Genomic DNA, 26,670 nt, shown 5'->3' with positions numbered 1-26,670 from the left:
CCGGCCCGGAACCTCCTCGTCCTCTTTCAGCGTGGTTGCCGAGAGGAAGGCTCGAGCTCGGCTTGCCGCGTGAGTTTCGGGCGGAATGAAGACCATGAGCGAGACCAAAAGCAGGCCCGCTGGCAGCCGCGCCGAGCAGTCCATATCGCTCGACCCCAAGCTGCAGAAGGAGTTCCAGCATAAGCTGCAGGGGATGAAGAAGCAGCAGCCGAAGGTGAGGAGCGGGGGGGAGGAAGGAAGGGTTGGATGTGCCGAGCTCGGGGCTCTGCGACACTCACGGGCTGGAGCCGCGCTCGTGCATTTAACCGTTCTCATTGCGCGCGGCCCGGCCAGAACATTCCCCTCGCGCTGCGGTGTGAGGTCACTGGGCTCAGTCTGTCAATCAATCGCCTGGGGTCTGTCACCTGACCGCCGACCCCTCCCCTCGCGGCAGCAGCAACAACTTTTTTCCTTCCCTCAGGTGTCAAGGATCCGGAAGCTTTAACAACTTTTGGAGACCAACGACCCTCTGGAACCTCCCTTTTCCCCCCCCCCCCCCGCCCCCGCTTTCCTCTAATCCCATTCCTTCTTCCAATTTCACCCCTCTGCTGTGTTTTCACTATCCCCTCTGACCCATGAACGATCAGTGCTCAGCAAAGGCCTGAGCTTACATCGAAACATAGAAAATAGGTGCAGGAGCAGGCCATTCGGCCCTTCGAGCCTGCACCACCATTCAATAAGATCATGGCTGATCATTCACTTCAGTACCCCTTTCCTGCTTTCTCTCCATATCCCTTGATCCCTTTAGCTGTAAGGGCCATATCTAACTCCCTCTTGAATATATCCAATGAACTGGCATCAACAACTCTCTGCGATTAGGGAATTCCACAGGTTAACAACTTTCTGAGTGAAGTTTCTCCTCATCTCGGTCCTAAATGGCTTACCCCATATCCTTAGACCGCCTCAATTCGTTTCGAGCTCGGCACGATGGCGAGCTCATTTTCTTTCGCCTCCGTGCCTACTTTGGCCAGGTGTCTTCCCACCCCTGTCCCCAGCTGACATGTTCTCCCCCGTTGTCAGAATTCTTGCTCTACCGAGACCCTCTGGCCTTTTACACTCTCTCTAGATCTTTTCATTGCCAACTGCCAGCGTGACATCGACCGTCTTAATTTCTCTGCTCCCCTCACACACAACCTACCTCCCTCTAAACTTGAAGCACTCTGCTCTCTCCAATCCAACATTGTCATTAATCCTACTGGCAAGGACGGCGTTGTTGTTATTTGGCGAACCGACCTTTCCCTTGCGGAGTCTGAACGGCAACTCTCTAACACCTCCTCCTGCCTCCCCCAGGGCCGTGACCTCGCTACCGAACATCAAGCTATCATTTTCCAGACTGTCACTGACTTCATCTCTGAAGACCTACCCTCCATGGCCGCCAACCTCATCGTTCACCAGCCCGCTTCGACCTCCTTTCCAAGAGTCGCAAACAGGACTGTCCTGGTAGACCCATCGTTTCAGTCTGTTCTTGCCCCGCGGAACTGATTTCTTCCTATCTCAACTATTTTTTTCTCCCCTTATCCAATCTCTTCCCACCGACAACTGTGACTCTTCCAATGCCCTCTGCCATTTTAACAGTTTCCTGGCCCCAACCATTTCCTTTTCACAATGGGCATCCAATCTCTCTACATTTCCATCCCCCCACCAGGTCGGCCTGAGGGTGCTCTGCTTCTTCCTTGAACAGAGGCCCAACCAATTCACATCCAACACCACCTTCCTCTGTCTGGCTGAACTTGTTCTCACATTGAACAACTTCTCCTTTAATTCCACTCTCTTCCTTCAAACTAAAGGTGTTGTTATGGGAACCCACATGGGTCCTAGGTATGCCTGCATTTTTGTGGGACGTGTGGAACGAACATTCTTTGTTCCAGTTCTACTTGAGTCCTTTCCCTCACCTCTTTTTCCTGTACATTGATGATTATTGATGCTGTTTTCTGCTCTCGCCCTGAAACAGGACTGCACTGCATTAGCCTGCCCTGCCCAGTTTCCTGGCCCCAACCATCTTTTCACAATGGACGTCCAATCCCTCTACACTTTCATCCCCACCAGGATGGCCTGAGGGCGCTCTGTTTCTTCATTGAATAGAGGCCCAACCAATCCACATCCACCACCACCACCTTCCGACTCTTCACTTCCTTGACTTCTCTGTCTCCATTTCTAGAGATAGGCTATAGAAACATAGAAAACATAGAAAATAGGTGCAGGAGTAGGCCATTCAGCCCTTTGAGCCTGCACCACCATTCAATGGGTTCATGGCTGAACATGCAACTTCAGTACCCCTTCCTGCTTTCTCGCCATACCCCTTGATCCTCCTAGTAGTAAGGACTACATCTAACTCCTTTTTGAATATATTTAGTGAATTGGCCTCAACAACTTTCTGTGGTAGAGAATTCCACAAGTTCACCACTCTCTGGGTGAAGAAGTTTCTCCTCATCTCGGTCCTAAATGGCTTACCCCTTATCCTTAGACTGTGACCCCTGGTTCTGGACTTCCCCAACATTGGGAACATTCTTCCTGCATCTAACCTGTCTAAACCCGTCAGAATTTTAAACGTTTCTGAGATCTCCTTTCATTCTTCTGAACTCCAGTGAATACAAGTCCAGTTCATCCAGTCTTTCTTGATATGTCAGTCCCGCCATCCTGGGAATCAGTCTGGTGAACCTTTGCTGCACTCCCTCAATAGCAAGAATGTCCTTCCTCAAGTTAGGAGACCAAAACTGTACACAATACTCCAGGTGTGGCCTCACCAAGGTCCTGTACAACTGTATTAACACCTCCCAGCCCCTGTACTCAAATCCCCTCGCTATTAAGGCCAACATGCCATTTGCTTTCTTAACCGCCTGCTGTACCTGCATGCCAACCTTCAATGACTGATGTACCATGACACCCAGATCTTGTTGCACCTCCCCTTTTCCTAATCTGTCACCATTCAGGTAATAGTCTGCCTCTCTGTTTTTATCACCAAAGTGGATAACCTCACATTTATCCACATTATACTTCATCTGCCATGCATTTGCCCATTCACCTAAACTATCCAAGTCACTCTGCAGCCTCATAGCATCCTCCTCGCAGCTCACACTGCCACCCAACTTTGTGTCATCTGCAAATTTGGAGATACTACATTTAATCCCCTCGTCTAAATCATTAATGTACAATGTAAACAGCTGGGGCTCCAGCACAGAACCTTGCGGTACCCCACTAATCACTGCCTGCCATTCTGAAAAGTACCCATTTACTCCTACTCTTTGCTTCCTGTATGCCAACCAGTTCTCAATCCACGTCCGCACACTACCCCCAATCCCATGTGCTTTAACTTTGCACATTAATCTCTTGTGTGGGACCTTGTCGAAAGCTTTCTGAAAGTCCAAATACACCACATCAACTGGTTCTCCCTTGTCTACTCTACTGGAAACATCCTCAAAAAATTCCAGAAGATTTGTCAAGCATGATTTCCCTTTCACAAATCCATGCTGACTTGGACCTATCATGTCACCTCTTTCCAAATGTGCTGCTATGACATCCTTAATAATTGATTCCATCATTTTGCCCACTACCGATTGACAAATATTTACTGTAAGCCCACAGCTACCTGAACGACGCTTCCTCTCCCCCTGCTTCCTATAAGGACTCCATTCCATTCTGCCAGTTTCTCCATCTCTGTCGTGTATTTTCTGACGACGCCACCTTTTCATATTAGTGTTTCTGATATGTCTTCCTTTTTCATCAATTACTCTCTATCGTGGTTGACATGGCTCGCGACCGTGTCCATTGTATTTCCCGCATATCTGCTCTCACCCCTTCCCCTCCCTCACAGAACCACAATAGGGTTCCCCTTGTCCTCACCTTTCACCCCACCAGCCTCCATGTTCAACGGATCATCCTTCGCTTCTAGCGTGACCCCATCACCAAACACACCTTCCCCTCTTTCAACATTCCAAAGGGACCACCCCCTCCACAACACACTGGTCCACTCCTCAATCACCCCTTCCCACGGCATTTTCCTGTGCAAGCGCAGGAGATGCAGCATCCGCCCTTTTACCTCCTCCTTTCCTACTGTCCAGGGCCACAAATACTCCTTACAGGTGAAACAGCAATTTACTTGTACTATTTTCCATTTAGTATACTGTATTTGCTGCTCACGATGTGGTGGTTTCTATATTGGAGACTAAGCACTTTTGTAAAACACCTCCGTTCAGTCCTTAAGTGTGACTCTGAGCTTCCAGTCACCTGTCAATTTAATTCTTCGCTCCATCCTCAGCCTCTTGCACTGTTCCAATGAAGCTCAACGTAAGCTCGAGGAACAGCACCTCATCTTTCATTTAGGCACTTTACAGACTTCTGGACTCCCATCAAGTTCAACAATTCTAAACCATGACCTCTGCCCCCTTTTTTTTCTATTTTCCATGGCAGCTGTTGATGATTCTGCCATCTCCATTTACACCCTATCTAGACTCATCTTTTTTGTTTCTTAACTTGTCCCATTCCCATCTCCTTTTGCCTTGCACCACCATCCCTTTTGTCTGAATCTCTTCTGCCTTCCACCCTATCACAGACCTTCCCTTTTGTTCTATCTTTCCCTGCCCCTACACTTGCTTAAAAACCTGTTACATATCTTAACTTTTTCCACTTCTGACGTTAACTCTGTTTCTCTCTCCTCAGATGCTGCATGACCTGCTAAGTATTCCCAGCTTTTTCTGTTTGTATTTCAGATCCCAGCATTTGCAGTATTTTGCTTTTGTAGCAGCAGCTTCATGGGTTGGTCTGTCTAATGTTACAATTAGATTTCTTGCATTCAAAAATGTAAGTTTTAGGATTCGACTGCAACGCGACTCTTTATTTAAAACAAAAACTTTTGCAGCAGTGCCTTTCATGACCACCGGAAGTCCCAAAGTGTTTTACAGCCAATGAAGTACTTTTTTGAAGTGTAGTCACTGTTTCTAATGTAGGAAACGCAGCAGCCAATTCGTGCACAAGCAAGCTCCCACAAACAGCAATGTGATAATGACCAGGTAATCTTTTTTTAGATGTTGATTGATTAAGGGATAAATATTGGCCAGGACACTGGGGATAACTCCCCTGCTCTTCTTCAAAATAGCACCATGGGATCTTTTACATCCACCTGAGAGCAGTCGGGACCTCGGTTTAAGGTCTCATCCGAAAAATGGCACCTTTGACAGTGCAGCGCTCCCTCAGTACTGCACTCGAGTGTTGGCCTAGATTTTTATGCTCCAGTTCCTGGAGTGGGACTTGGACGCACAATCTTCTGACTCTGAGGCAAGAGTGCTACCCACTGAGCCACAGCATGGGATCAGCAGCTCTATGGCTTGATCTGCCAAATGTTATAATTAAACTATTACTCTATTAAAAATTTTAGTTTCAGGATTTGACTGCAACGCAGCTTTTTTTTAAACCATTTTTGCTATCCGCAATGGTTACCATTATTTACTCACGTGGTGTTCAATTCAAATCGATGTTTGATTTCTAGTTGCCTGTTCAAGTGTTTTCTTCAAAGTAAAATGTTATTTCGAGTGTCAGCTGTGGCTCAGTGAGAGCACACTTGCTTCTGAGACAGAAGGTTATGGGTTGAAGTCCCAGTCCAGGGACTTGAGCACAAAAATCTAGGCTGACACTCCAATGCTGAGGGAGTGTTTCCCCCATTACAACAGTGACTACACTCCAAAAAGTACTTCATTGGCTGTAAAGCGATTTGAGACATCTGATGGTCATGAAAGACGCTACATAAATCCAAGTCTTAATTTGCCACAAAACTCAAACGGTCCATATCTTTTATTTATGTCGGATGCAGGTCGGTCTGGATTAGCTGTGGTGTATGTCCAGTGCCTAAAACATAGAAACAAGGTGCAGGAGTAGGCCATTCGGCCCTTCAAGCCTGCACCGCCATTCAATAAGATCATGGCTGATCATTCCCTCAGTACCCCTTTCCTGCTTTCTCTCCATACCCCTTGATCCCCTTAGCCGTAAGGGCCATATCTAACTCCCTCTTGAATATATCCAATGAACTGGCATCAACAACGCTCTGTGGCAGGGGATTCCACAGGTTAACAACTCTCTGAGTGAAGAAGTTTCTCCTCATCACAGTCCTGAATGGCCTACCCCTTATCCTAAGACTATGTCCCCTGGTTCTGGACTTCCCCAACATCGGGAACATTCTTGCCGCATCTAACCTGTTCAGTCCCATCAGAATCTTATACGTTTCTATGAGATCCCCTCTCATTCTTCTAAACTCCAGTGAATAAAGGCCCAGTTGATCCAGTATCTCCTCATATATCGGTCCAGCCATCCCTGGAATCAGTCTGGTGAACCTTCGCTGCACTCCCTCAATAACAAGAATGCCCTTCCTCCGATTAGGAGACCAAAATTGAACACAATATTCCAGGTGAGGCCTCACCTAAGGCCCTGTACAACTGCAGTAAGACCTCCCTGCTCCTGTATTCAAATCCCCTAGCTATGAAGGCCAACATACCATTTGCCGCCTTCACCGCCTGCTGTACCTGCATGCCCACTTTCAGTGACTGATGAACCATGACATCTATGGTTCCAGAAACTTATTAGACTACATTAAATGTTGTAATAATGAGGTTTTTGTTTCAGTAAATTATTGTATTTGCTTAGTATCCAGCTTATAGCATTGCAAGCACAGTTGCCAAGTGGTGCATCTGTCATCTGTTTTATATTTTCTTTTAAAAGAATCAATTCACAACAATAACACCAACTTGCTTTCTGTAATGCCTTTTATTGTAAAGAAACATCCCATGGCACTTCAAAAATAAGCATAAGGGAAATGGAGACTAAGGCCCCAAGTTTCCACATGATTTGCTCCTGATTTTAAGGACCAACTGGTGTAGAACGGAGTATCTTAGAAATCGGAATTCTCCACATTTAGGCCCCAAGTTTCCACGTGATTTGCTCCTGATTTTTAGGAGCAACTGGTGGAGAACGGAGTATCTTAGAAATCGGAATTCTCCAAATTTACGTTTTCTGCAGTTCTAGTCAGGTAGAACAGTTTCACTTTTGAACAGAATTTTTTTTTCAAAAGGGGGCGAGTCCGGCCACTGACGCCTGATTTGAAAGTTTCCACAGTGAAAACGTACTCCAAACTAACTTAGAATGGAGCAAGTGAAGATTTTTGTACGCTTGAAAAAACCTTGTCTACACATTAAAAAATCAGGCGCAGGTTACAAATTAGGCGTCGGGAACGAGGTGGGGGGGGGGGGAGGGAAGTCATTAAATTCTACAATAAATCCTTAGTTATACTTATACAAATATTATACAAATAAATCCAACCTGAATAAAAATTTATAAGCAAAGAAAAGATTAAATAAACCATGTTCCTACCTGTGTGAAAGTGCTTCAGGCAGGCCTTTCATGTTGGAGACAGGCAGTGGTGTGGCGTCAGTGTCTCGACGGCAGCGGCAGCAAGCTTTGAGCTGAGCTGCAGTGCTTGAGGCAGGCCTTCATTCTCTTTGTGGCCGCGAAGAAGCAGCACCGGACGGACCCGAGGCCATTCGGCCATGAGATAGCAGCGGCGTCAGTGGCTGGCCGGCAGCCGAAGAATCAACGCAGGACACACGCAGCTCATTAAGGTTCTTGAGGCCATTCGGCCACGCTTTAGGGGCGGCGTCAGTGGCTGGCCGGCAGCCAAAGAATCAGCAGCGGACGGACGTGAGGCCATTTGACCATAGGATATCAGTGGCGTCAGTGGCTGGCCAGCAGCCGAAGATACAGCAGCAGCCTTCGAGCTGTGAGGGGGACTGAGGCCATTTGGACAGGGAGAGGCAGCCACATCGACAGTTTTATATTTAAATTTGCAGAATGGGTGCTGCATTGTCAACATCACGTATTATTGCAAAGTTGAATTGGCACTCTTATTTCTCCAAACACACAGTCCTTAATTTGCATGCACCAATGCAGCACCGGTTCTGCGAGTTTAGCAGTGAAAAGCTGAACTCACTGATTTCAGCAGGTGATTTATTCAGCAGTGCTGCTAAAAGCACTCCCTCACACACAAATATCAAAAAAAATTAAATTACAAGCCTTTGCAGGGGTCCAAGAAACAAATCTTCACTTTTTCTGCAGTATTTTTAAAAATGGCCGAGTGCCAATGTTTGTGTGAGACTGCGCGCACGCTCCAACGCGCACGCGCAGGGTTGCCGGCACCACGAAGGCTGATTTAAATTGTACCCGCCCCCTGCTACTTAGAAAATTGGCGTGGGTGTTAGGCTCCGCCCCCTGCTGCGAAGAGCACTCCGCGCCAAGCAGACATCGAGCTCTTCGGACTTTTTTTAGGCGCAGTTTTCGGCGCGAAAAACAGGCGCCCAGCTCGGAGGTGCGCCGTTTTCGCCGCGGTGCGAAACTTGGGGCCTAAGGTAGGAAGAGAGCGATTTGGAGATCATAGAAGGGTTTTGAAGGGAGAGGGAATTCCAGAGAAAAGGTCACAGCTGAAGATTCTATCAATGATGAGGTGAAGGAAGGGAGGGAGGGGATTTACAGTAAGCCAGAAAAGAATAAAATATATGTTTGAGTCGGGCTAGAAGGGATTGCAGAGTTATGGCAGGGTAAGGACACGAGGAATTTATAGATAAGTACTAGCATTTAAAATTTGTTGTATTGGAGGATGGGGAGTCAGTACAGATCGACAAGGGCAGGCTTGATATGCAAGTGGGACTTCTTACCGGATGTGATGTATGCAGTAGCGTTTTGGACAAATTTCAGTTTATGGAGGATGGGAGGCGTGTATATATTTATAAACTGTTGGAATCTGTTGACCAAGAGGGTTTTAGCAGCGGAGGGCTGATGTAGGAGTGCAGGTGGGCAATGTTATGGAGCTGGAAGTAAGTGGGCTTGATGGATAGAATATGAGATTCTTTCAGATAAAGATGTGGGTTTGTATATTGCCTTATAATGCCTCTGAAATTTCTCAAAGGGCTTTACATACAGTGAATTATTTGAAGTATAATTTTATTTTTCACTCGGCACAATCCCACAAATAGCAATAAGATAAATGTCCAGTTGATCTGTTTCTGCTGGTATTGACTGAGGGAGGAATTTTGGCCACAACCCTATGAGAACTCTTTGCTCTTCAAATATTGATATGGAGTCTTTAACATCCAGCAGAATAGACAGATGTGGCCTCCATGTAATGTCTCACCCAGAGAATGGCACTACCAACAATACAGCATATCCTCTGTACCGCATGCAATTGTCAACATAGATGACGAGCTTAAGCCTACACACAGCCTTCTAATTCAGAGCTGAGAATGCTATAAAGTGTACTGTGCTGGTAATTTTAGCTAGTTCCTCCCCTTCAGTAATTATGATCAGCACTTGAGAATTGCAAACCAAGTAATCAACCTCTGTCTGAAGTGTTGTGTTGACATGCTGAATGCAGGCTGAGTACTGCAAATATGGTGTCATAAAGTGTGAGGTAACCAGCATTAATGAAGGGAAAGAACTAGGTGAGAGTGACAGATCTGAAAGCCGTGTTTTTGGAACCTGATTTTTCATTTAGATTCCCTTTTGGCATTTGCAATCCCTGGTGACGAGGATTAATTAAGTACTAACTGCTGCTATAAATACATTACTTAAAAATGGATGGAAAACATGGAGGGAGTATTTTCTATTCCCTTTAGTGGAGGAAAATAAGTTTATCTTAAATTTATTAATTTAAACTAGAAGTTTAAATTATCTTGCTGGCAAGGAGATGCTGAAGCTGCTCCCGTAATTTAAATCAACACTACTTCTGTCATTCTGTGTGTGTACTGTCTGGCTAATGGATTATTAGTGCACCAGACTGAAATGTTCCTCATCCCCGATGGTTGTCTGCTGCAATTCACCTGTGATTGCTGGCATTTTTGTTCAGTTAACGATGAATGTAATGGAAATTATTTTTCTGTTTTTTAACGGCATGTATGGATTTATTCTATATTTTAGAATGTATCACAATGCCGTGAAAATAAATGTGAATGCTGTGTGGACCTAATCAAACTTTTTCTTGCTCAGTTTGGAACGTTGACATCAGGTGTAATTTACTTGGGCCACATCCCTACTGGATTCTTTGAACCTCAGATCAAGAAATACTTCTCCCAATTTGGAACAGTTTTAAGAGTTCGACTTGCACGCAGCAAAAAGGTAATGAGTAGGTTCAGTAGAAAACATATCAATATTCTGAGCTACATGTCCTTCACCCCTTTTTATGCAGAATCCTGCATGAAGCATAAAATATTTCTAAACTAGCGGTCTTTAGAATATCTACTAGTAAGTGTCACCAAGAGACAGGATGTTCGTCTAATCATATTTCTACTTTTGTTCACATTGGTGTGAAATCATTTTTAAATGCGTAATGGTATAAAGGCTATCTGAAATATCTAGAAATCCGATCCAAGGATAAAGCGTAGAAAAATTAGGTTTCTGTTTATCAGAATTCATATCTTTTGAAATAAAGCCTAGTTCAAACATTTAGGGTTTTTGGTTCAAAATGGACATTTTCTTATGAGACGATATACAAGCTATTTGATTTTCAGTTACGAAATTTTAACCAGTCTCTGAAAGTAACTTTGCAGAATTATTCTGCTCAGCTGGGGACACTTGAAGCCTGACCTGAACTTGGCAGGAGGAATTCTTATTTTGATTACTTGGCTGTGCATCAAGTTAGTTTTAGCTATTATAAGGTAGAGAGGCATTATTCTGCCTTTCACTGTGTCGTATCTTGACTTGGCAGTACAATACTTGATGCTGATACCAGATGTCCTTTGCAAAAATCCACTGATCTGGTATAAGACCATTCCATATTTAATGAAAAGAAGGGTCCAGCTTCAATATCTGGTTAATTATGAGGTAGCTAATCTCAGTTGGGGTAACATTGGAGGCCGATCACGACAGCTGGCTCTGCCTGGATGAGGGAATCCAAAAATCACCATGTTGGTGCTCTTAATAACTATCCAGAGAGCCTACAGGAAATTGCATGTGTGGATGTCAAGCAGGGCAAGATTGACCTTTGCAATATCTCCACAGCCCAGTTGTTTACTTGCACTCGGTGTCTGGGTTCCCATAAGAATGACCACTTTGGCAAAGTACCAGAGGAATGCTGTCAGCCATGGGATTGTATCTCAGAAGAGGCAGGATATGGGTGTTCTAAAATAAATATTTTGAAAACATAATTTGTGCAGTATGGAGTTAGTGCTACAAATATAGTTATTTTAGCTAGATATTTCACCTAAAGTGTTAATTTGGATACTAATAGCTGAATATTGTCAACGTAACATGTTTAAATATGAGCAAATCAGTAGTTATTATATCCTATTAATATTTAAATCAGTAGAGGTGTCGCAATAAATTAATTCAGTTCTCAACAGTATTGTGCAAAATCTTGACCACAAATTAAATGCCGAATTAGAGATTTATCTATATGCTCCTGAATTGATTTGAATGAAAGCCTCCAGCAGATATTCAAGTGCAAAACTGAAAAGGAACTGCACATGTCTCTAGTCAACCCTTAAGTATAAATGAGATGACTGCATAAATTAGGTTATTTTATAATAATCATGCATAATATTGAATGGAACAAAGACAGACATGTACAATGTCAGTGCAAAATTTGACTGGTTACTTTACAGGGGAAATTTCAGAAAAATTCCAGGCAGATAAAGTACTTTGTATTCATTCAAATGTAACTTTGCAACATGATTCTTTGCCCTGTTTTTCTGCAATTTTTTTTTTCCCTTTCCTTCTCCAGTCTTGTTACTATGCACCATTCCCTGGAGACCCTCTAGTACCTTTCCAAAATGGTCATTCCTCATCTGAGTCTGGACAGAAGCATCGATAGACTGATTGATTATGTAGACTGTCCAATTCAAGCCCAGTCCTGTCCTCTCATCATCTGCACGCAAACTTTCAGTAGGACTCATTGAATATTGATGAGGAGTAGGAATCCTGGCATTTTTCTCTTCTGTCTTCTGACCCACAGGTGTTGAATTTAGTTTATGATTAAATCCAGCAGGTTCAGAATTTGTGAGGCCTATCCATACTGTCAGCAGTTGTTTCGATATCATTTTCATAGGAAAGGTTTGTGATCAGGAAAAAAAATTGCAGTCCATTGAATGAGCTCCTGTATCCACTGTATAACAAGAGGAGCCCAGCATATCCCCTCTTTAATGATGGAGGAGCCCAGCCTGTGGGTACAAAAGATAAGGCTGAAGCATTTGCAGCAAACTTCAGCCAGCATGCCAGGTGGATGATCTTTCTAGGCCTTCTGCGGTACTGACGAGCACAGACGCCAGTTTTCAACCAAATCAATTCACTCCACGGGATATCAAGAAACGGCTGAGTGCACTGGATACAGCAAAAGCTATGGGCTCTGACAACGTCCTGGCTTTTATTAAATACCTGAGCTCCAGAATTAGTTGGACCATTAACTAACCTGTTCCAGTACAGCTACAACACTGGCATCTACCCGACAATGTGGAAAATTGCCCAGATACATCCTGCCCACAAAAGGCAGGACAAATCCAATCCGGCCAGTTGTTGGCCTATCAGCATACACTCAATCATCAGCAAAGTGATGGAACGAGTTGTCGTCAGTGTTATCAAACTTGCTCTTTAGTGCTGTTAGTCCTCTTTACAATCTGCCTTGCATTTAGGGTTAGGGTACCTGTTTGTTAGTTGTCACCTTGTGTAAATGTTGCACTTCCTTTCACTGTGCTCCCCAGACCCCCTCAATCCAATATCCACTATTCTATCCATGATAATAACCTTCAGTTGCCCCTCCTGCTGCCATGCTCGTTTTTTTAAGTCCACCCCACTGCTCTATTTACTATTTTATTCTATGTAATTTGCCATGTTCTATGCCATGTAATTTTTTTTCTTTGTCATTACAACTTCATATAAGCCTCCATCGGGTTTTGAAGCTATAAAAAGGAATTTTTGATCATTTACCTATGGATACCTTTTTGACAATCTTAATATATTAACTAAGCCGATTTGCTGTCCAATTCCTTTGTCAGCCATTCACAAAATAAACGGATCCAGTTGGAGAGCAGGGTGGTTCTCATTGCTAGTGACTGGTAAATCTATACACAGTTAATTCAGAAACTAGGGTCCTGAACTTAAGGAAAGCTAACTTCGCCGGTATGAGGTGTGAATTGGCAAAAATAGACTGGTAAACAATACTTAAAGGGTTGACGGTGGATAGGCAATGGCAAACATTTATTGATCGCATGGATGAACTTCAACAATTGTACATCCCTGTCTGGAGTAAAAATAAACGGGGAAAGTGGCTCAACCGTGGCTAACAGGGAAATTAAGGATAGTGTTCGATCCAAGGCATATAAATTGGCCAGAAAAAGCAGCAAACCTGAGGACTGGGAGAAATTTAGAATTCGGCAGAGGAGGACAAAGGGTTTAATTAGGTGTGGGGGGGAAATAGAATACGAGAGGAAGCTTGCCGGGAACATAAAAACTGACTGCAAAAGCTTCTATAGATATGTGAAGAGAAAAAGATTAGTGAAGATAAACGTAGGTCCCTTGCAGTTGGACTCTGGTGAATTTATAATGGGGAGCAAAGAAATTGCAGACCAATTGAACAAATACTTTGATTCTGTCTTCACGAAGGAAGACACAAATAACCTTCCGATGTACTAGGGGACAGAGGGTCTAGTGAGAAGGAGGAACTGAAGGATATCCTTATTAGGCAGGAAATGGTGTTGTGGAAATTGATGGGATTGAAGGCCGATAAATCGCCGGGGCCTGATTGTCTGCATCCCAGAGTACTTGAGGAAGTGGCCCTAGAAATAGTGGATACATTGGTGATCATTTTCCAACAGTCTATCGACTCTGGATCAGTTCCTATGGACTGGAGGGTAGCTAATGTAACACTACTTTTTAAAAAGGGAGGGAGAGAGAAAGCAGGTAATTATAGACCGGTTAGCCTGACATCAGTAGTGGGGAAAATGTTGGAATCAATTATTAAGGATGAAATACCAGCACATTTGGAAAGCAGTGACCAGATCAGTCCAAGTCAGCATGGATTTATGAAAGGGAAATCATGCTTGACAAATCTTCTAGAATTTTTTGAGGATGTAACTAGTAGAGTGGACAAGGGAGAACCAGTGGATGTGGTGTATTTGGACTTTCAAAAGGCTTTTGACAAGGTCCCACATAAGAGATTGATGTGCAAAATCAAAATCAAAGCCCATGGTATTGGGGGTAATGTACTGGCGTGGATAGAGAATTGATTGGCAGATAGGAAGCAGAGAGTCTGGATAAACTGGTCCTTTTCGGAATAGGAGGCAGTGACTAGTGGAGTGCTTCAGGGCTGGGACCCCAGCTCTTTACAATATACATCAATTATTTGGATGAAGGAATTGAATGTAATATCTCCAAGTTTGCGGATGACACTAAATTGGGTGGCGAGGTGAGCTGTGAGGAGGACGCTAAGAGGCTGCTCGGTGATTTGGACAGGTTAGGTGAGTGGGCAAATGCATGGCAGATGCAGTATAATGTGGATAAATGTGAGGTTATCCACTTTGGTGGCAAAAACACGAAGGCAGAATATTATCTGAATGACGGCAGATTCGGAAAAGGGGAGGTGCAACGAGACCTGGGTGTCATGGTTCATCAGTCATTGAAAGTTGGCATGCAGGTACAGCAGGTGGTGAAGAAGGCAAATGGCATGTTGGCCTTCATAGCTCGGGGATTTGAATATAACAGCAGGGAGGTCTTACTGCAGTTGTACAGAGCCTTGGTGAGGCCTCGCCTGGAATATTTAGGAGGGACTAGATCAACTGGGCCTTTATACACTGGAGTTTAGAAGGATGAGAGGGGATCTCATAGAAATGTATAAGATTCTGACGGGACTGGACAGGTTAGATGCGGGAAGAATGTTCCCGATGTTGGGGAAGTCCAGAATCAGGGGACACAGTCTTAGGATAAGGGGTAGGCCTTTTAGGACTGAGATGAGGAGAAACTTCTTCACTCAGAGTTGTTAATCTGTGGAATTCCCTGCCGCAGAGATTTTGATTCCAGTTCATTGGATATATTCAAGAGGGAGTTAGATATGGCCCTTATGGCTAAAGGGATCAAGGAGTATGGAGAGAAAGCAGGAAAGGGGTACTGAGGGAATGATCAGCCATGATCTTATAGAATGATGGTGCAGGCTCGAAATGCCGAATGGCCTACTCCTGCACCTATTTTCTATGTTTCTATGTACATGCAGAAGTTTGAATAAAACAGCAGGTGGCAGCATTTTTTTATCCATGTAAATGCACTTCAATATTCTGTCTTTTAGGATTCAAACTATATGAAGTCTGAAAACGAGAGTATTGTTTATGTCAATGATTTAATTTGGAAGGTCTAAAACAAATATTCTACAATTGTTGATGCCAATACAGGATTCAGGAGAAAATGATCATTGTTTTTATTGTGCTCAGTTTTTTTAATTTATTTATATCACTACTGTAACTTGTCAGGCATTAGAATCAAATTTCTTTGTGTTTTTTAGTAATTACTGGATCACTTGCATAAGATCCTTAGCTCTCAACACAAAAGTCAACTTGGGTTGCATCTTCCATTTATGGAATGGCAGTGACGGAGATCTGGGAAATGGTCATTTCAGTTCAGTTGGGTTTTAAAGCTTGCTGCCTGGGATTGGTTGACGTAAGGATTTACAAGGGATTTCCTTTTTAAGAAAGAAAACCCTTTTAAAATTATTTATGGTTAGGAATTTTCTGAATGCAAGAGAAATGTAATCTGTTAATTTATAACCTTGCTGTTGACATGCTATCGGATCATTTTACGGTAACGTCTGATGCTCTAATTCTTACCACAGATGATATGCCTGTGTTTAATTTGTGGTTCTGCTACCATTTGAATGTGCTGTGTTTTAGACAGGACGCAGCAAAGGATATGCTTTTGTGGAGTTCGAGTGTGAAGAAGTTGCCAAAATTGTTGCAGAAACTATGAACAACTACTTATTTGGTGAAAGGCTCTTAAAATGTGAGTATTTGCCACTAAAGAATTCAACATGAAGTTGTGTACACATCCTGCAAACTGGCCCCTGCCAGTGGCTTATTGAGACGGTGTCGCGGATAGGCAAAGGCAGACATTTAAAGATCACATGGATGGACTATACAACAATTGTACATCCCTGTCTGGCATAAAAATAAAACTGGGAAGGTGACTCAACTGTAGCTAACAAGGGAAATTAGAGATAGTGTTAAATCCAAAGAAGAGGCATATAAAGTGGCCAGAAAAAGCAGCAAACCTGAGCACTGGGAGAAATTTAGAATTCAGCAGAGAAGGACTAAGGGTTTAATTAGGAAGGGGAAAATAGAGTATGAGATTAAGCTTGCAGGGAACATAAAAACTGCCTGCAAAAGCTCCTATAGATATGTGAAGAGAAAAAGATTAGTCAAGACAAACGTAGGTCCCTTGCAGTCAGCATCAGGTGAATTTGTAATGGGGAACAAAGAAATGGCAGACCAATTGAACAAATACTTTTGGTTTTGTCTTCACGAAGGAAGACACAAAAACTTCCGGAAATACTAGGGGGCCAAGGGTCCAGCGAGAAGGAGGAACTGAAGGATATCCTTATTAGTCAGGAAATTGTGTTCGGGAAATTGATGGGATTGAAGGCCGATGGCCTGCATCCCAGCGTACTTAAGGAAGTGGCCCTAGAAATAGTGGATGCATTGGTGATCTATTTCCAACAGTCTATTGACTCTGGATCAGTTCCTATGGACTGGAGGGTAGCTAATGTAACACCACTTTTTTAAAAAGGAGGGAGAGAGAAAACGGAGAATTATAGACCGGTTAGCCTGACATCAGTAGTGGGGAAAAATGTTGGAATCAATCATTAAGGATGAAATAGCAGCGCATTTGGAAAGCAGTGACAGGATCGGTCCAAGTCAGCATGGATTTATGAAGGGGAAATCCTGCTTGACAAATTTTCTAGAATTTTTTGAGGATGTAACTAATAGAGTGGACAAGGGAGTACCAGTGGATGTGGTGTATTTGGACTTTCAAAAGGCTTTTGACAAGGTCCCACACAAGAGATTGGTGTGCAAAATCAAAGCACATGGTATTGGGGGTAATCTACTGATGTGGATAGAGAACTGGTTGGCAGACAGGAAGCAGAGTGTCTGGATAAACTGGTCCTTTTCAGAATGGCAGGCAGTGACTAGTGGAGTGCCGCAGGGTTCAGTGCTGGGGCCCCAGCTATTTACAATATACATCCATGATTTTAGATAAAGGAATTGAGTGTAATACCTCCAAATTTGCAGATGACACTAAGCTGGGTGGCTGTGTGAGCTGTGAGGAGGATGCTAAGAGGTTGCAAGCTGACTTGGACAGGTTAGGTGAGTGGGCAAATGCATGGCAGATGCAATATAATGCGGATAAAAATGAGGTTATTCACTTTGGTGGCAAAAACGTGAAGGCAGAATATTATCTGAATGACGACAGATTAGGAAAAGGGGAGATGCAACAAGACCTGGGTGTCATGGTACATCAGTCAGTGAAAGTTGGCATGCAGGTACAGGAGGTGGTGAAGAAGGCAAATGGCATGTTGGCCTTCATAGCTAGGGGATTTGAGTATAGGAGCAGGGAGGTCTTACTGCAGATGTACAGGGCCTTGGTGAGACCTCACCTGGAATATTGTGTTCAGTTTTGGTCTCCTAATCAGAGGAAGGATGTTCTTGCTATTGAGGGAGTGCAGCGAAGGTTCAACAGACTGATTCCCAGAATGGCAGGACTGACCTATGAGGAGAGACTGCACTGACTGGGCCTGTTTTCACTGGAATTTAGAAGGATGAGAGGGGATCTCAGAAAATATAAAATTCTGGCGGGATTGGACAGGTTAGATGCAGGAAGTATGTTCCCGATGTTGGGGAAGTCCAGAACCAGGGGTCACAGTCTAAGGATAAGGGGTAACCATCTAAGACTGAGATGAGGAGAAACATTTTCACCCAGAGAATTGTGCTGAAACCCGCATCCATGCCTTTGTTACCTCTGGACTTCACTGTTCCAATTCTCTCCTTGCCAGCCTCCCATCTGTAAACTTGAGCTCATCCAAAATTCTGCTGCCCCTATCCTAATTCTCACCAAATCCCGTTCACGTATCATGCTTGTGCTCTTTGACCTACATTGACTCTTGGTCCTCAATTTCAAAATTCTCATTCTTGTTTTCAAAACCCTCCATGACCTCACACTTCCCTAACTCTGAAATCTCCTCCACCCCTACAACCTTCCAAGATCTCTGTGCTCCTCCAATTCTGGCCTCTTGATTATCCCCGGTTTTCATTGTCATACTATTGGTGGCTGTGCCTTCAGCTGCCTGAGCCCAAGCTCTGGAATTCCCTCCCTAAACCTCTCCACCTCTCATCCTTTTAAGACACTCCTTAAAACCTACCTCTTTGATCATGCTTTTGGTCATCTGTGTTAACATCTCCTTATGTGGTTCGATGTTAAACTTTGTTCGATAACGCTCCAATGAAGTGCTTTGGGATGTTTTACTACGTTAAAGGTACTATATAAATGCATGTTGTATGATTCAGTCATAAATCTTTAAAGTTTTAATGCTAAATTTTATAGAAAGTGAAGTTTTGATGTATTAACTTCAATTAAATTTTGATTAAATGTGATTGAATGAATTTGCATTTGGTGAAATCCTTAAAGGTAGGCACTGAGTGTTAAAATGCAAAATTTGTCGTGACAATATATTGTACAGGAGTATAATGTAACCAACTTCTAAAATCAGTGCAGCATTGATCCCATTCCTACTTTGCTATGCCTGTAAACTCAGATCAGGTTGAATCCGCTGTATTCCTTTGGAGTTGAGATGCAAATTTGGGGAGGACCTGCTGAGGATCCAGCTGATTTGCTCCCTGCTGCTCGGCTACTGAAAGCAATTTTCCGCAGAGAGGGTGGAGGTGGGCAGACTGGAAGATGAGTTAGCAGCAGCATGCACATATTAAAATCGTGTGATTCAATTTTCCTGGGTTCTGGAGAGTTGCCCCATCAGTCACCGCAAGAACTTTGATTCATCCGATATCAAAATAATTGTGTTGCTGCTAGTGACTGAAAAATCATGTTCACTTCAGTGGTGCAGACTTTTATTGTTCCTTACCTCAATGCTGTCTTTGCCTGAGGAGCAGTTGGCAACTGTACACATGTGGAATAGATTGGGTAAAAGTTTTGCCTACATAACCAAGACCATACCAAAAGGTAGATATATTGAAATATTTGATTTATCAAAGCACCATTATTTTGCTGTTGAAGGGAAGGATGCATGCCTGTATCTGCCATTTCCTCATACAATGAATTTATGGTCTTGAGGAAAGTGGTGGTTTTTGGTCTTTAACCTTGCCTTCACTCGGGGTTAAGTGTCTCTGAATCAGGCCACATGTCTTTGCTTACAGCTGAGCAGTAGTGTGTAGAAACCTGAAAGAGGTTATTAAAGTATATTTATTTCTGATTATGACTTGTGTTGCTTTGGGACATTTGTCTACATAAAATGTAATATAAATGTGAAGATTTGCATACCCACGGATACAGTGAATACATTTAGTCCTTTTTTTTTTTCCTCCCCCCTGTTTAGGTCAGGTTTTTCCACCAGAAAAAGTACACGCACAGCTTTTTAAAGGTAGTGCCACAACGTTTAAGAAGCCTACCCACCCAGCTGTTGCCCGTTACAACAAGAAACGAAACCTGAAACAGCAGAGTATAATGTCAAAGAGACTTCTCGAGAAAGAAGGGCGATTGCGAAAAAGGCTTGCTGAGAAAGGAATTGATTATGACTTTCCTGGTTTTGTAAGTTTTCTTAATGTAGTTGGTCATCCATGTGATTATTGATTTTTGTATTATTGGATTGCAATAGACAAATTGTTAGCTGCCAGATTTGTCCGTTGTGTTTTATTTTATTTTAATCCAATCCTATAACTTTGGTATGAGAGAACTGGTTCCCCCGCTCCCATTCACTGAATACTAGTATCTTTTATCTGATTTGTTATTCACTTATCCATTAAATTTGATCGATTTGGGAATGAACAAGTCCCTGGTCTGGCAGCTTCTCATTATAATGTTATCCATCACTTATAAACCTATTGTAGGCTGAGGATTTTCAGTGGATTTCATTTATCTGTATGGCTGTGATGGCATGTCCTTTTAGAAGATATCTGGCTAGAACCGTCACTTTTTTTTGCATGCTTAACGCCCATTTTACCGCTGGAATGACTTATAACGCCCATATAAGAACATGAGAAATAGGAACAGGAGGAAGCCATACGGCCCCTCGAGCCTGCTCCGCCATTCAATAAGATCATGGCTGATCTGATCATGGACTCAGCTCCACTTCCCCGCCTGCTCCCCATAACCCCTTATCCCCTTAATGTTTAAGAAACTGTCTCTTTCGGTCTTAAATTTATTCCATGTCCCAGCTTCCACAGCTCTCTGAGGCAGCGAATTCCACAGACTTACAACCCTCTGAGAGAAGAAATTTCTCCTCATCTCTGTTTTAAATGGGCAGCCCCTTATTCTAAGATCGTGCCCTCTAGTTGTAGTCACCCCCATCAGTGGAACCATCCTCTCTGCATCCACCTTGTCAAGCCCCCTCATAATCTTGTATGTTTCGATAAGATCACCTCTCATTCTTCTGAATTCCAATGAGTAGAGACCCAACTTACTCAACCTTTCCTCATAAGTCAGCCCCCTCATCTCTGGAATCAACCTAGTGAACCTTCTCTGAACTGCCTCCAAAGCAAGTGTATCCTTTCGGAAATATGAAAACCAAAACTGCACGCAGTATTCCAGGTGTGGCCTCACCAAAACCTTGTATAGCTGTAGCAAGACTTCCCTGCTTTTATACTCCGTCCCCATATATCACCCATTTTGGCTCAAAATGGAAACTGACGGGCGTTTTTAGGAAACTTATCGGCAAGCGTTACTTTCCGCATGTGCTTAACGCCGGGAAAAAATATTACCGCCCGGCCACTTTTTTTGGGCGGGATCATCAGAATGGGCGAAATCAACGCCCATAATATTGCCCACCGTTACTTTCCTCATGGAATTAACGGCAAGATTCAATAATACCGCCCGGCAACTTTTTTTGTCGTAAAGAGCACATTTGGCGAAACTAAAGCCCAGGAGATCGCCCAAGTCACTTTCACCACATCGTCCACAATATCGTTCGCTCAAAAAAACCACCCAGTAAAAGTGGAACTGATCTGAACGAATGCCAGCGGTGTGGCTGTCATTTTTAAAATCGCAGGTCGCTTCATTCAAAAGGCTGCCTCACCTTCGGGGGAGTTTGCATTGACTCTGGAGTTCTCTGGTGAAGTGAACATCTCAACAGACATATTTTCAGACTCTGGACTATTGGGGGTTTACTCCAGGTGTATTTTAGTGAGGAAATCATTGCTTCTGATCAATCGCTATTATACTTTCAATGCAATGGGGCCACCAAACAATAACTGTGCTTAAGCAGCGCTTCAGATGTTTTGACCACTCAGAGTGGGAGCTACAATACAACCCTGAGCAAGTAGCTAAATTCGTGGTCGCGTGCTCGATGCTGCGCAACCTGGCTATCAGGAGGGGCCAAGAATTTCCAGAAGGCACTGATGCTCCACCTCATGAGAGAGAGGAAGAGAAGGACGAGGGGCTAGATGCTGACCTAGGGCCAGACAATCAGGCTGGCTATGCAACCATGCACACGACCCCCCCCCCCCCCAGATCACAGGAAAGGGCCCATGGTAGCTACATAGCTGCAAGACTCTTACGTGAGGAGCTGACATCTGAACGATTTGTCTGAAAGAGCGTTAATGTGAGTGACAACGCTGGCACACTGCTGTGTGTGCACAGCTCCGAAATCAGTGGTGCCCATCACCTTGGTGCCAGTTAAAGTTTACATTGATAAGTTGTATTTAACCCTTTTCATGTTAAGGAATTGCCAGTGTGCAACAAGGTTATGTTCAATAACAAAAATGTTATACCAACATTGGTCTGAAATCATAAGTATCACAGGTAACAACACCCAACCCCTGCCCACACCCCACTTTTTCCACCATTAACATCAGTCAAATGTTTTAACATGTCCAACAACACAGAATACAAAGGCAAAGCAGGAGGATGGTCCCCTGCCCCCATTACAACAAATTGCATACACCCAGATGGAGATATAACACATCACCTGTGGACATGCACCTCACTTTCCTTCCCCTGCCTCACTTTCCTTCCCCCTCCCCTTCAGTATTTATAGGACAATTAGGACAATATCATATGAATGGGTATGGCATCTATCGACTTCACATCAAGCTTTGCTTCACGTCACGTAAGCTTTGCTCACGTGGCATCACTTCAGGGTCTGCAGATGCGTCCATGGCTGTCCACTGTCCGGGGGTGCTTCCCCAAGAATGTGAGCACCCGCTCCTCCAGCTCGGTGATGTTGCTGGGGACTGGTACCCCCCCCTCACTCGCTCTTCTCTGCACGGACCTCATCATCGATAGCTTCTTCTGTAAAAGGTGACAGGATGACATGGCATGAGATCATTGTGTGATATTATTGCTCGGTACTGTCACAGACACTGATGCAACACATAACTGAAAATTTTCATCATAATCATGATTACATCTATCATTCTTTACCTAAAGATGTACACTGTGACCGCAGGCTTTGAGTAAAACATTCCCGGTAAAAGTGAAACACCTCACATCTGATGACAGTCACTCATGACTATTACAAATCAAATTATATAAATACATAAGTACATGTAAATCAATGCAATACTTGCTCTTGGAGATCCCACAAGGTCATTCCATCGTTTGAGGCATTGGTTGCCCTCTCGAACCTTGTTGGTCGCCAACGAGACCACCTCTGCTACCTTGGTCCATATCTTCTAGTATGCCTTTGGGGTGGGCTTCCCACGCCCTCTGTCAAATCACCCCAGCCTGACTTGATGATCTGCAGAAGGGAGGCATTTGCCTCGTCTGAGAACCTCCTGGCTCTTTTGCGCCCTCCAATGTGCTCCTCTCCCACCTCACTGCTCTCTCCAGCGTCAGTCTCCACAGCGTGCTGTGATGCCGCCTCCTCCTCCTCTCCATTTTATAGGCCAAAATTGGCCAAATATGTGGTTGGTAACAGCTAATTTTTGTTTGCCTACTTGCTGTGACGCTCTAAAGTCTCCCTCCTTCCTCCAAAGCAGCCACACCACACCTAGACACGCCTTCAGTCTCTCTCTCTCTCTCTCTCTCTCTCTCTCTCTCTCTCTCTCTCTCTCTCTCTCTCTCTCTCTCTCCTGCGCATGTCCTGATGACCCTTTGACTTTTTGAATCGCGGGAATCGAGCGTTGCTAAGGACGGCCACACTTTACGACAGAAGGTCAAAGAAATTTAACGCTACCGCCCATTTCATATCGCTCGCGGTAATGTCCATCTTCAAAAATGGAGACTAGGTGATTTGAGAGTGGGCGAGAAGCCAGCGATCTGAAAACCCTTTTTTTTTTAACGCCCATTTTTGGGTGCTAAGCACAAAAGTGGAGGTTCAAGCACCTAATGTCTTTGGTGGTGGTTTGCTTAAGAAAATGAGGATTTTTGTGTGACTTTTTAGAGGGGAGGAAAGGAAGATGTTTTTTGTACAGACTTCGAATATATAATCTGAGCATAAAATGTTTGCAGTTGTGATCATCTATATAGCATATATAATTATGATTTTCCAATTTCCAAGATCTCTCATCAATGGAGAAATATGATTTTAAAAAGAAATAGTCAGCAGCATTGCAACTTCAAACTGCAGTGCTTGTTGATCTACTGGGCAATATTTAGTTCAGGAGATTGAAGATTGAGTGTGAAAGGTTTCACTATTTCTTGTGTTTCAGGCTGCAGTGTTGCCTCAAAAGAAAAAACGAGTGTCTACAAAAATGAATGATACGGTAAACAGTCAGGTAAGCTGAAATGCTCATCCAAAAACTATATAGCTAGTTGCTGGAATTGGTGTCTCTATAATTCTATAGCACACTTTTGTATAACTTTGAAGTAAGAGGTTGTTTCTTTGTAATGGATGGGATTAGTTGGATTATATCATATTAAAGATGCCATTGTCATGGAAGTCACAGGTGTAGTGATAGTTTTTTTTTGTTCGAAAAAAAAAAAAATCACAGAAGATTCCAGTACTTGATGCCCACTAAGTGGCATGGATCCTCTTTCTCCAAGCTCCCTTAAGGCCTGCAGAACAATGTGGTGAATATATAAAGGCTAGCGATCCCTCCTCTGTCTACCCAGTTGACAAATCTGGAGTCCATGCCCTCGGTTGACCATTCTCCACACAAATTCCAACCGACTCTTTCAAAAAGAAACGCTTGGTTCTCAAAAGCCAACTGGGAACATTCAGTCCATGTGTCACCAGAAAAGGCTCAGACAGGCCGACAGCAAGAAAAAGCAGCTCCTAAAATGCAATGGCAGCACCTGACTTCCATCATCTTTCCTTATACCAGGACCCAGCTGGAACACCAATAACATTGCTGAGCTTGTTCTCTGGAACAGTATCCCTCATCGGCACCCTTTTACATGAGAACATAAGAAATAGGAGCAGGAGTAGGCCATTTGGCCCCTCGAGCCTGCTGCGCCATTCAATAAGATCATGACTGATCTGATCATGGGCTCAGCTCCACTTCCCTGCTCCCTACAACCCTTTATTCCCTTATATCTCAAAAATCTATCTATCTCAGCCTTAAATATATTCAATAACCCAGCCTCCACAGCTCTATGGGGCAGATAATTCCACAGATTTACAACCCTCAAAGAAATTCCTCCTCATCTCAGTTTTAAATGGGCGACCCCTTATTCTGAGACTGTGTCCTAGTTTTAGTTTCCTCTATGACAGGAAATATTCTCTCTGCATCCATCTTGTTGAGCCCCCTCATTCTCTTTTATGTTTCAATAAGATCACCTCTCATTCTTCTGAACTCCAATGAGTAGAGGCTCAACCTATCCTCAAGTCAACCTCCTCATCTCTGGAATCAACCTAGTGAACCTTCTCTGAACAGCTTCCAATGGCAGTATGTTCTTCCTTATATTTGAGGTTCACTCGGTCACCAAACTGAAAACAGAGCACCCCCCACCATTGCTTTTGTAAACCACAAACTCTGGTCGTTTCCTCTTCCTTCCTGCTCCTCCCCAAAAATAGTATATCCTGCAAGCCCATCTGCCAAATTTCAGGTGCAACAGCTGGGGCCTGGCAAATCCCCAGAAGGATATAAGGATATAGGACCCGCTGCCTGCAGCGCAGCAAAATGCGGCTAATTGTATAAAAATAACAAAATAGAGGTAGTTTAGTTACACAATGTGTGATTCTTAACTGATTTCTATTTGTACCTCTGATTTCCACCGCCCCCCCCCCCACACCCCAAAAGTTGACTCATCTCTCCTCTTGACAATTATCTTAAATCTGTGTTTACTGGTTACCAACACATCACCTCCTTATCCTTATCTTCTCTCAGGGCAACAATCTCAGATTCTCTCGTCTTTCCAAGTCTTATCGTTCTAAGTATACAGCAGAATTATGTTTGCATTTGAACGCCTCAGCTTGGTGTGTTGGATGCAAAGTATTTTTTAATCTGATGCTAAAGTATATATTCCAGTTGTAACTGTAACTGTAACCATTTTCCTTAGGATCAAACTCCTGTCTGCACACCTACCGTTCTAAAACGACGCAAGTCTTTAAAGGTCCTCAGTGATACAGATGATGAAATCACATTCAAGGTACCGCCCTCTGAAAAGACTGCCGAAAAGAAAACCAAGTCTTTAGGTGAAAAAGTGAAAAAATCAAACAAATTGAAGAAAACTAAAAGAAAAATTCCGGGCAAATGAAACTTGAAGAATTTGTAAATGAGGAATCCAAAAAGACATTTAGTTGCCATTGCAGCATATTGGTAATTGCCAATCATTGATGCCCTCTTTTGTGGAGAGTGGTACTGAAATGTACAGTTTGTGTTGATTTGTTGGGGCAAATTTTTACATGAATTATAAAAAAAAAATTCTTAAGGTGCCCTGATGACCTGTCTGTTGATGTGTTTTAAAAGTGAAAAGTTCAACTGATAGTTTTGTTGTTGTTTAAACATGTCTACCCCCAAAAATTCAGCTTAACTACTTTTGTATAGTGATAATTTCAAAAAATGTCAGTTTAAAAAATATGGTATTCTAGCCATTCAAAAATTATTTTAATCAAGTTAATTTCAACAGTTTTGAATAAAACATTTTTGCCTAAAATAGGCATTTGAAAGTTATAAACTCGTTTGTTTAATTTACATACTTGCGTGAAGAATACTGAATGATGTCAGTAACAGGCATGAAATACAAAGATGCTGCAAGTTTGCAGCAAGTCAGTCAGCATATGAATGAAAAGATAGGCAAACATTTCGGATGTAGCCCTTAATCAGAATAAAGGAAAAGGCAGGAAGTCAAGGCTGTGATTAAAGTAGAGAGGATTTGTGGAAAGATGGAAAAAGATCAATCTGGCTTCCCTTTCTCAGCCTCAATATCAGAAGAAAATGTTGGTATTGCAAAAATCTCAATGCAATAATTGGCATGTGCAGCAGAATTTGGTCATTGGACACCACTTTATATTTTGGATCT

The 26,670-nt window shown here is 43.3% G+C and overlaps 1 protein-coding gene across 1 annotated transcript; it reads left to right on the top strand.

Moving 5' to 3' along the window:
* nifk (nucleolar protein interacting with the FHA domain of MKI67) lies at nt 1–26,272 on the top strand. The gene is made up of 6 exons (XM_070874386.1): nt 1–214; nt 10,057–10,185; nt 15,936–16,044; nt 19,646–19,857; nt 23,916–23,981; nt 25,708–26,272. The coding sequence occupies exons 1-6, from the start codon at nt 86–88 to the stop codon at nt 25,903–25,905; spliced, it is 843 nt and encodes a 280-aa protein (XP_070730487.1). The 5' UTR covers nt 1–85; the 3' UTR covers nt 25,906–26,272.
* Nucleotides 26,273–26,670: the final 398 nt, after the last annotated feature.

Source organism: Pristiophorus japonicus, chromosome 3 (genome assembly GCF_044704955.1).
Source record: "Pristiophorus japonicus isolate sPriJap1 chromosome 3, sPriJap1.hap1, whole genome shotgun sequence".
Lineage (NCBI taxonomy): Eukaryota > Metazoa > Chordata > Chondrichthyes > Pristiophoridae > Pristiophorus > Pristiophorus japonicus.
The sequence above is the reverse complement of the archived record's forward strand: the minus strand, read 5'-3'. Positions and strand labels throughout refer to the sequence as shown.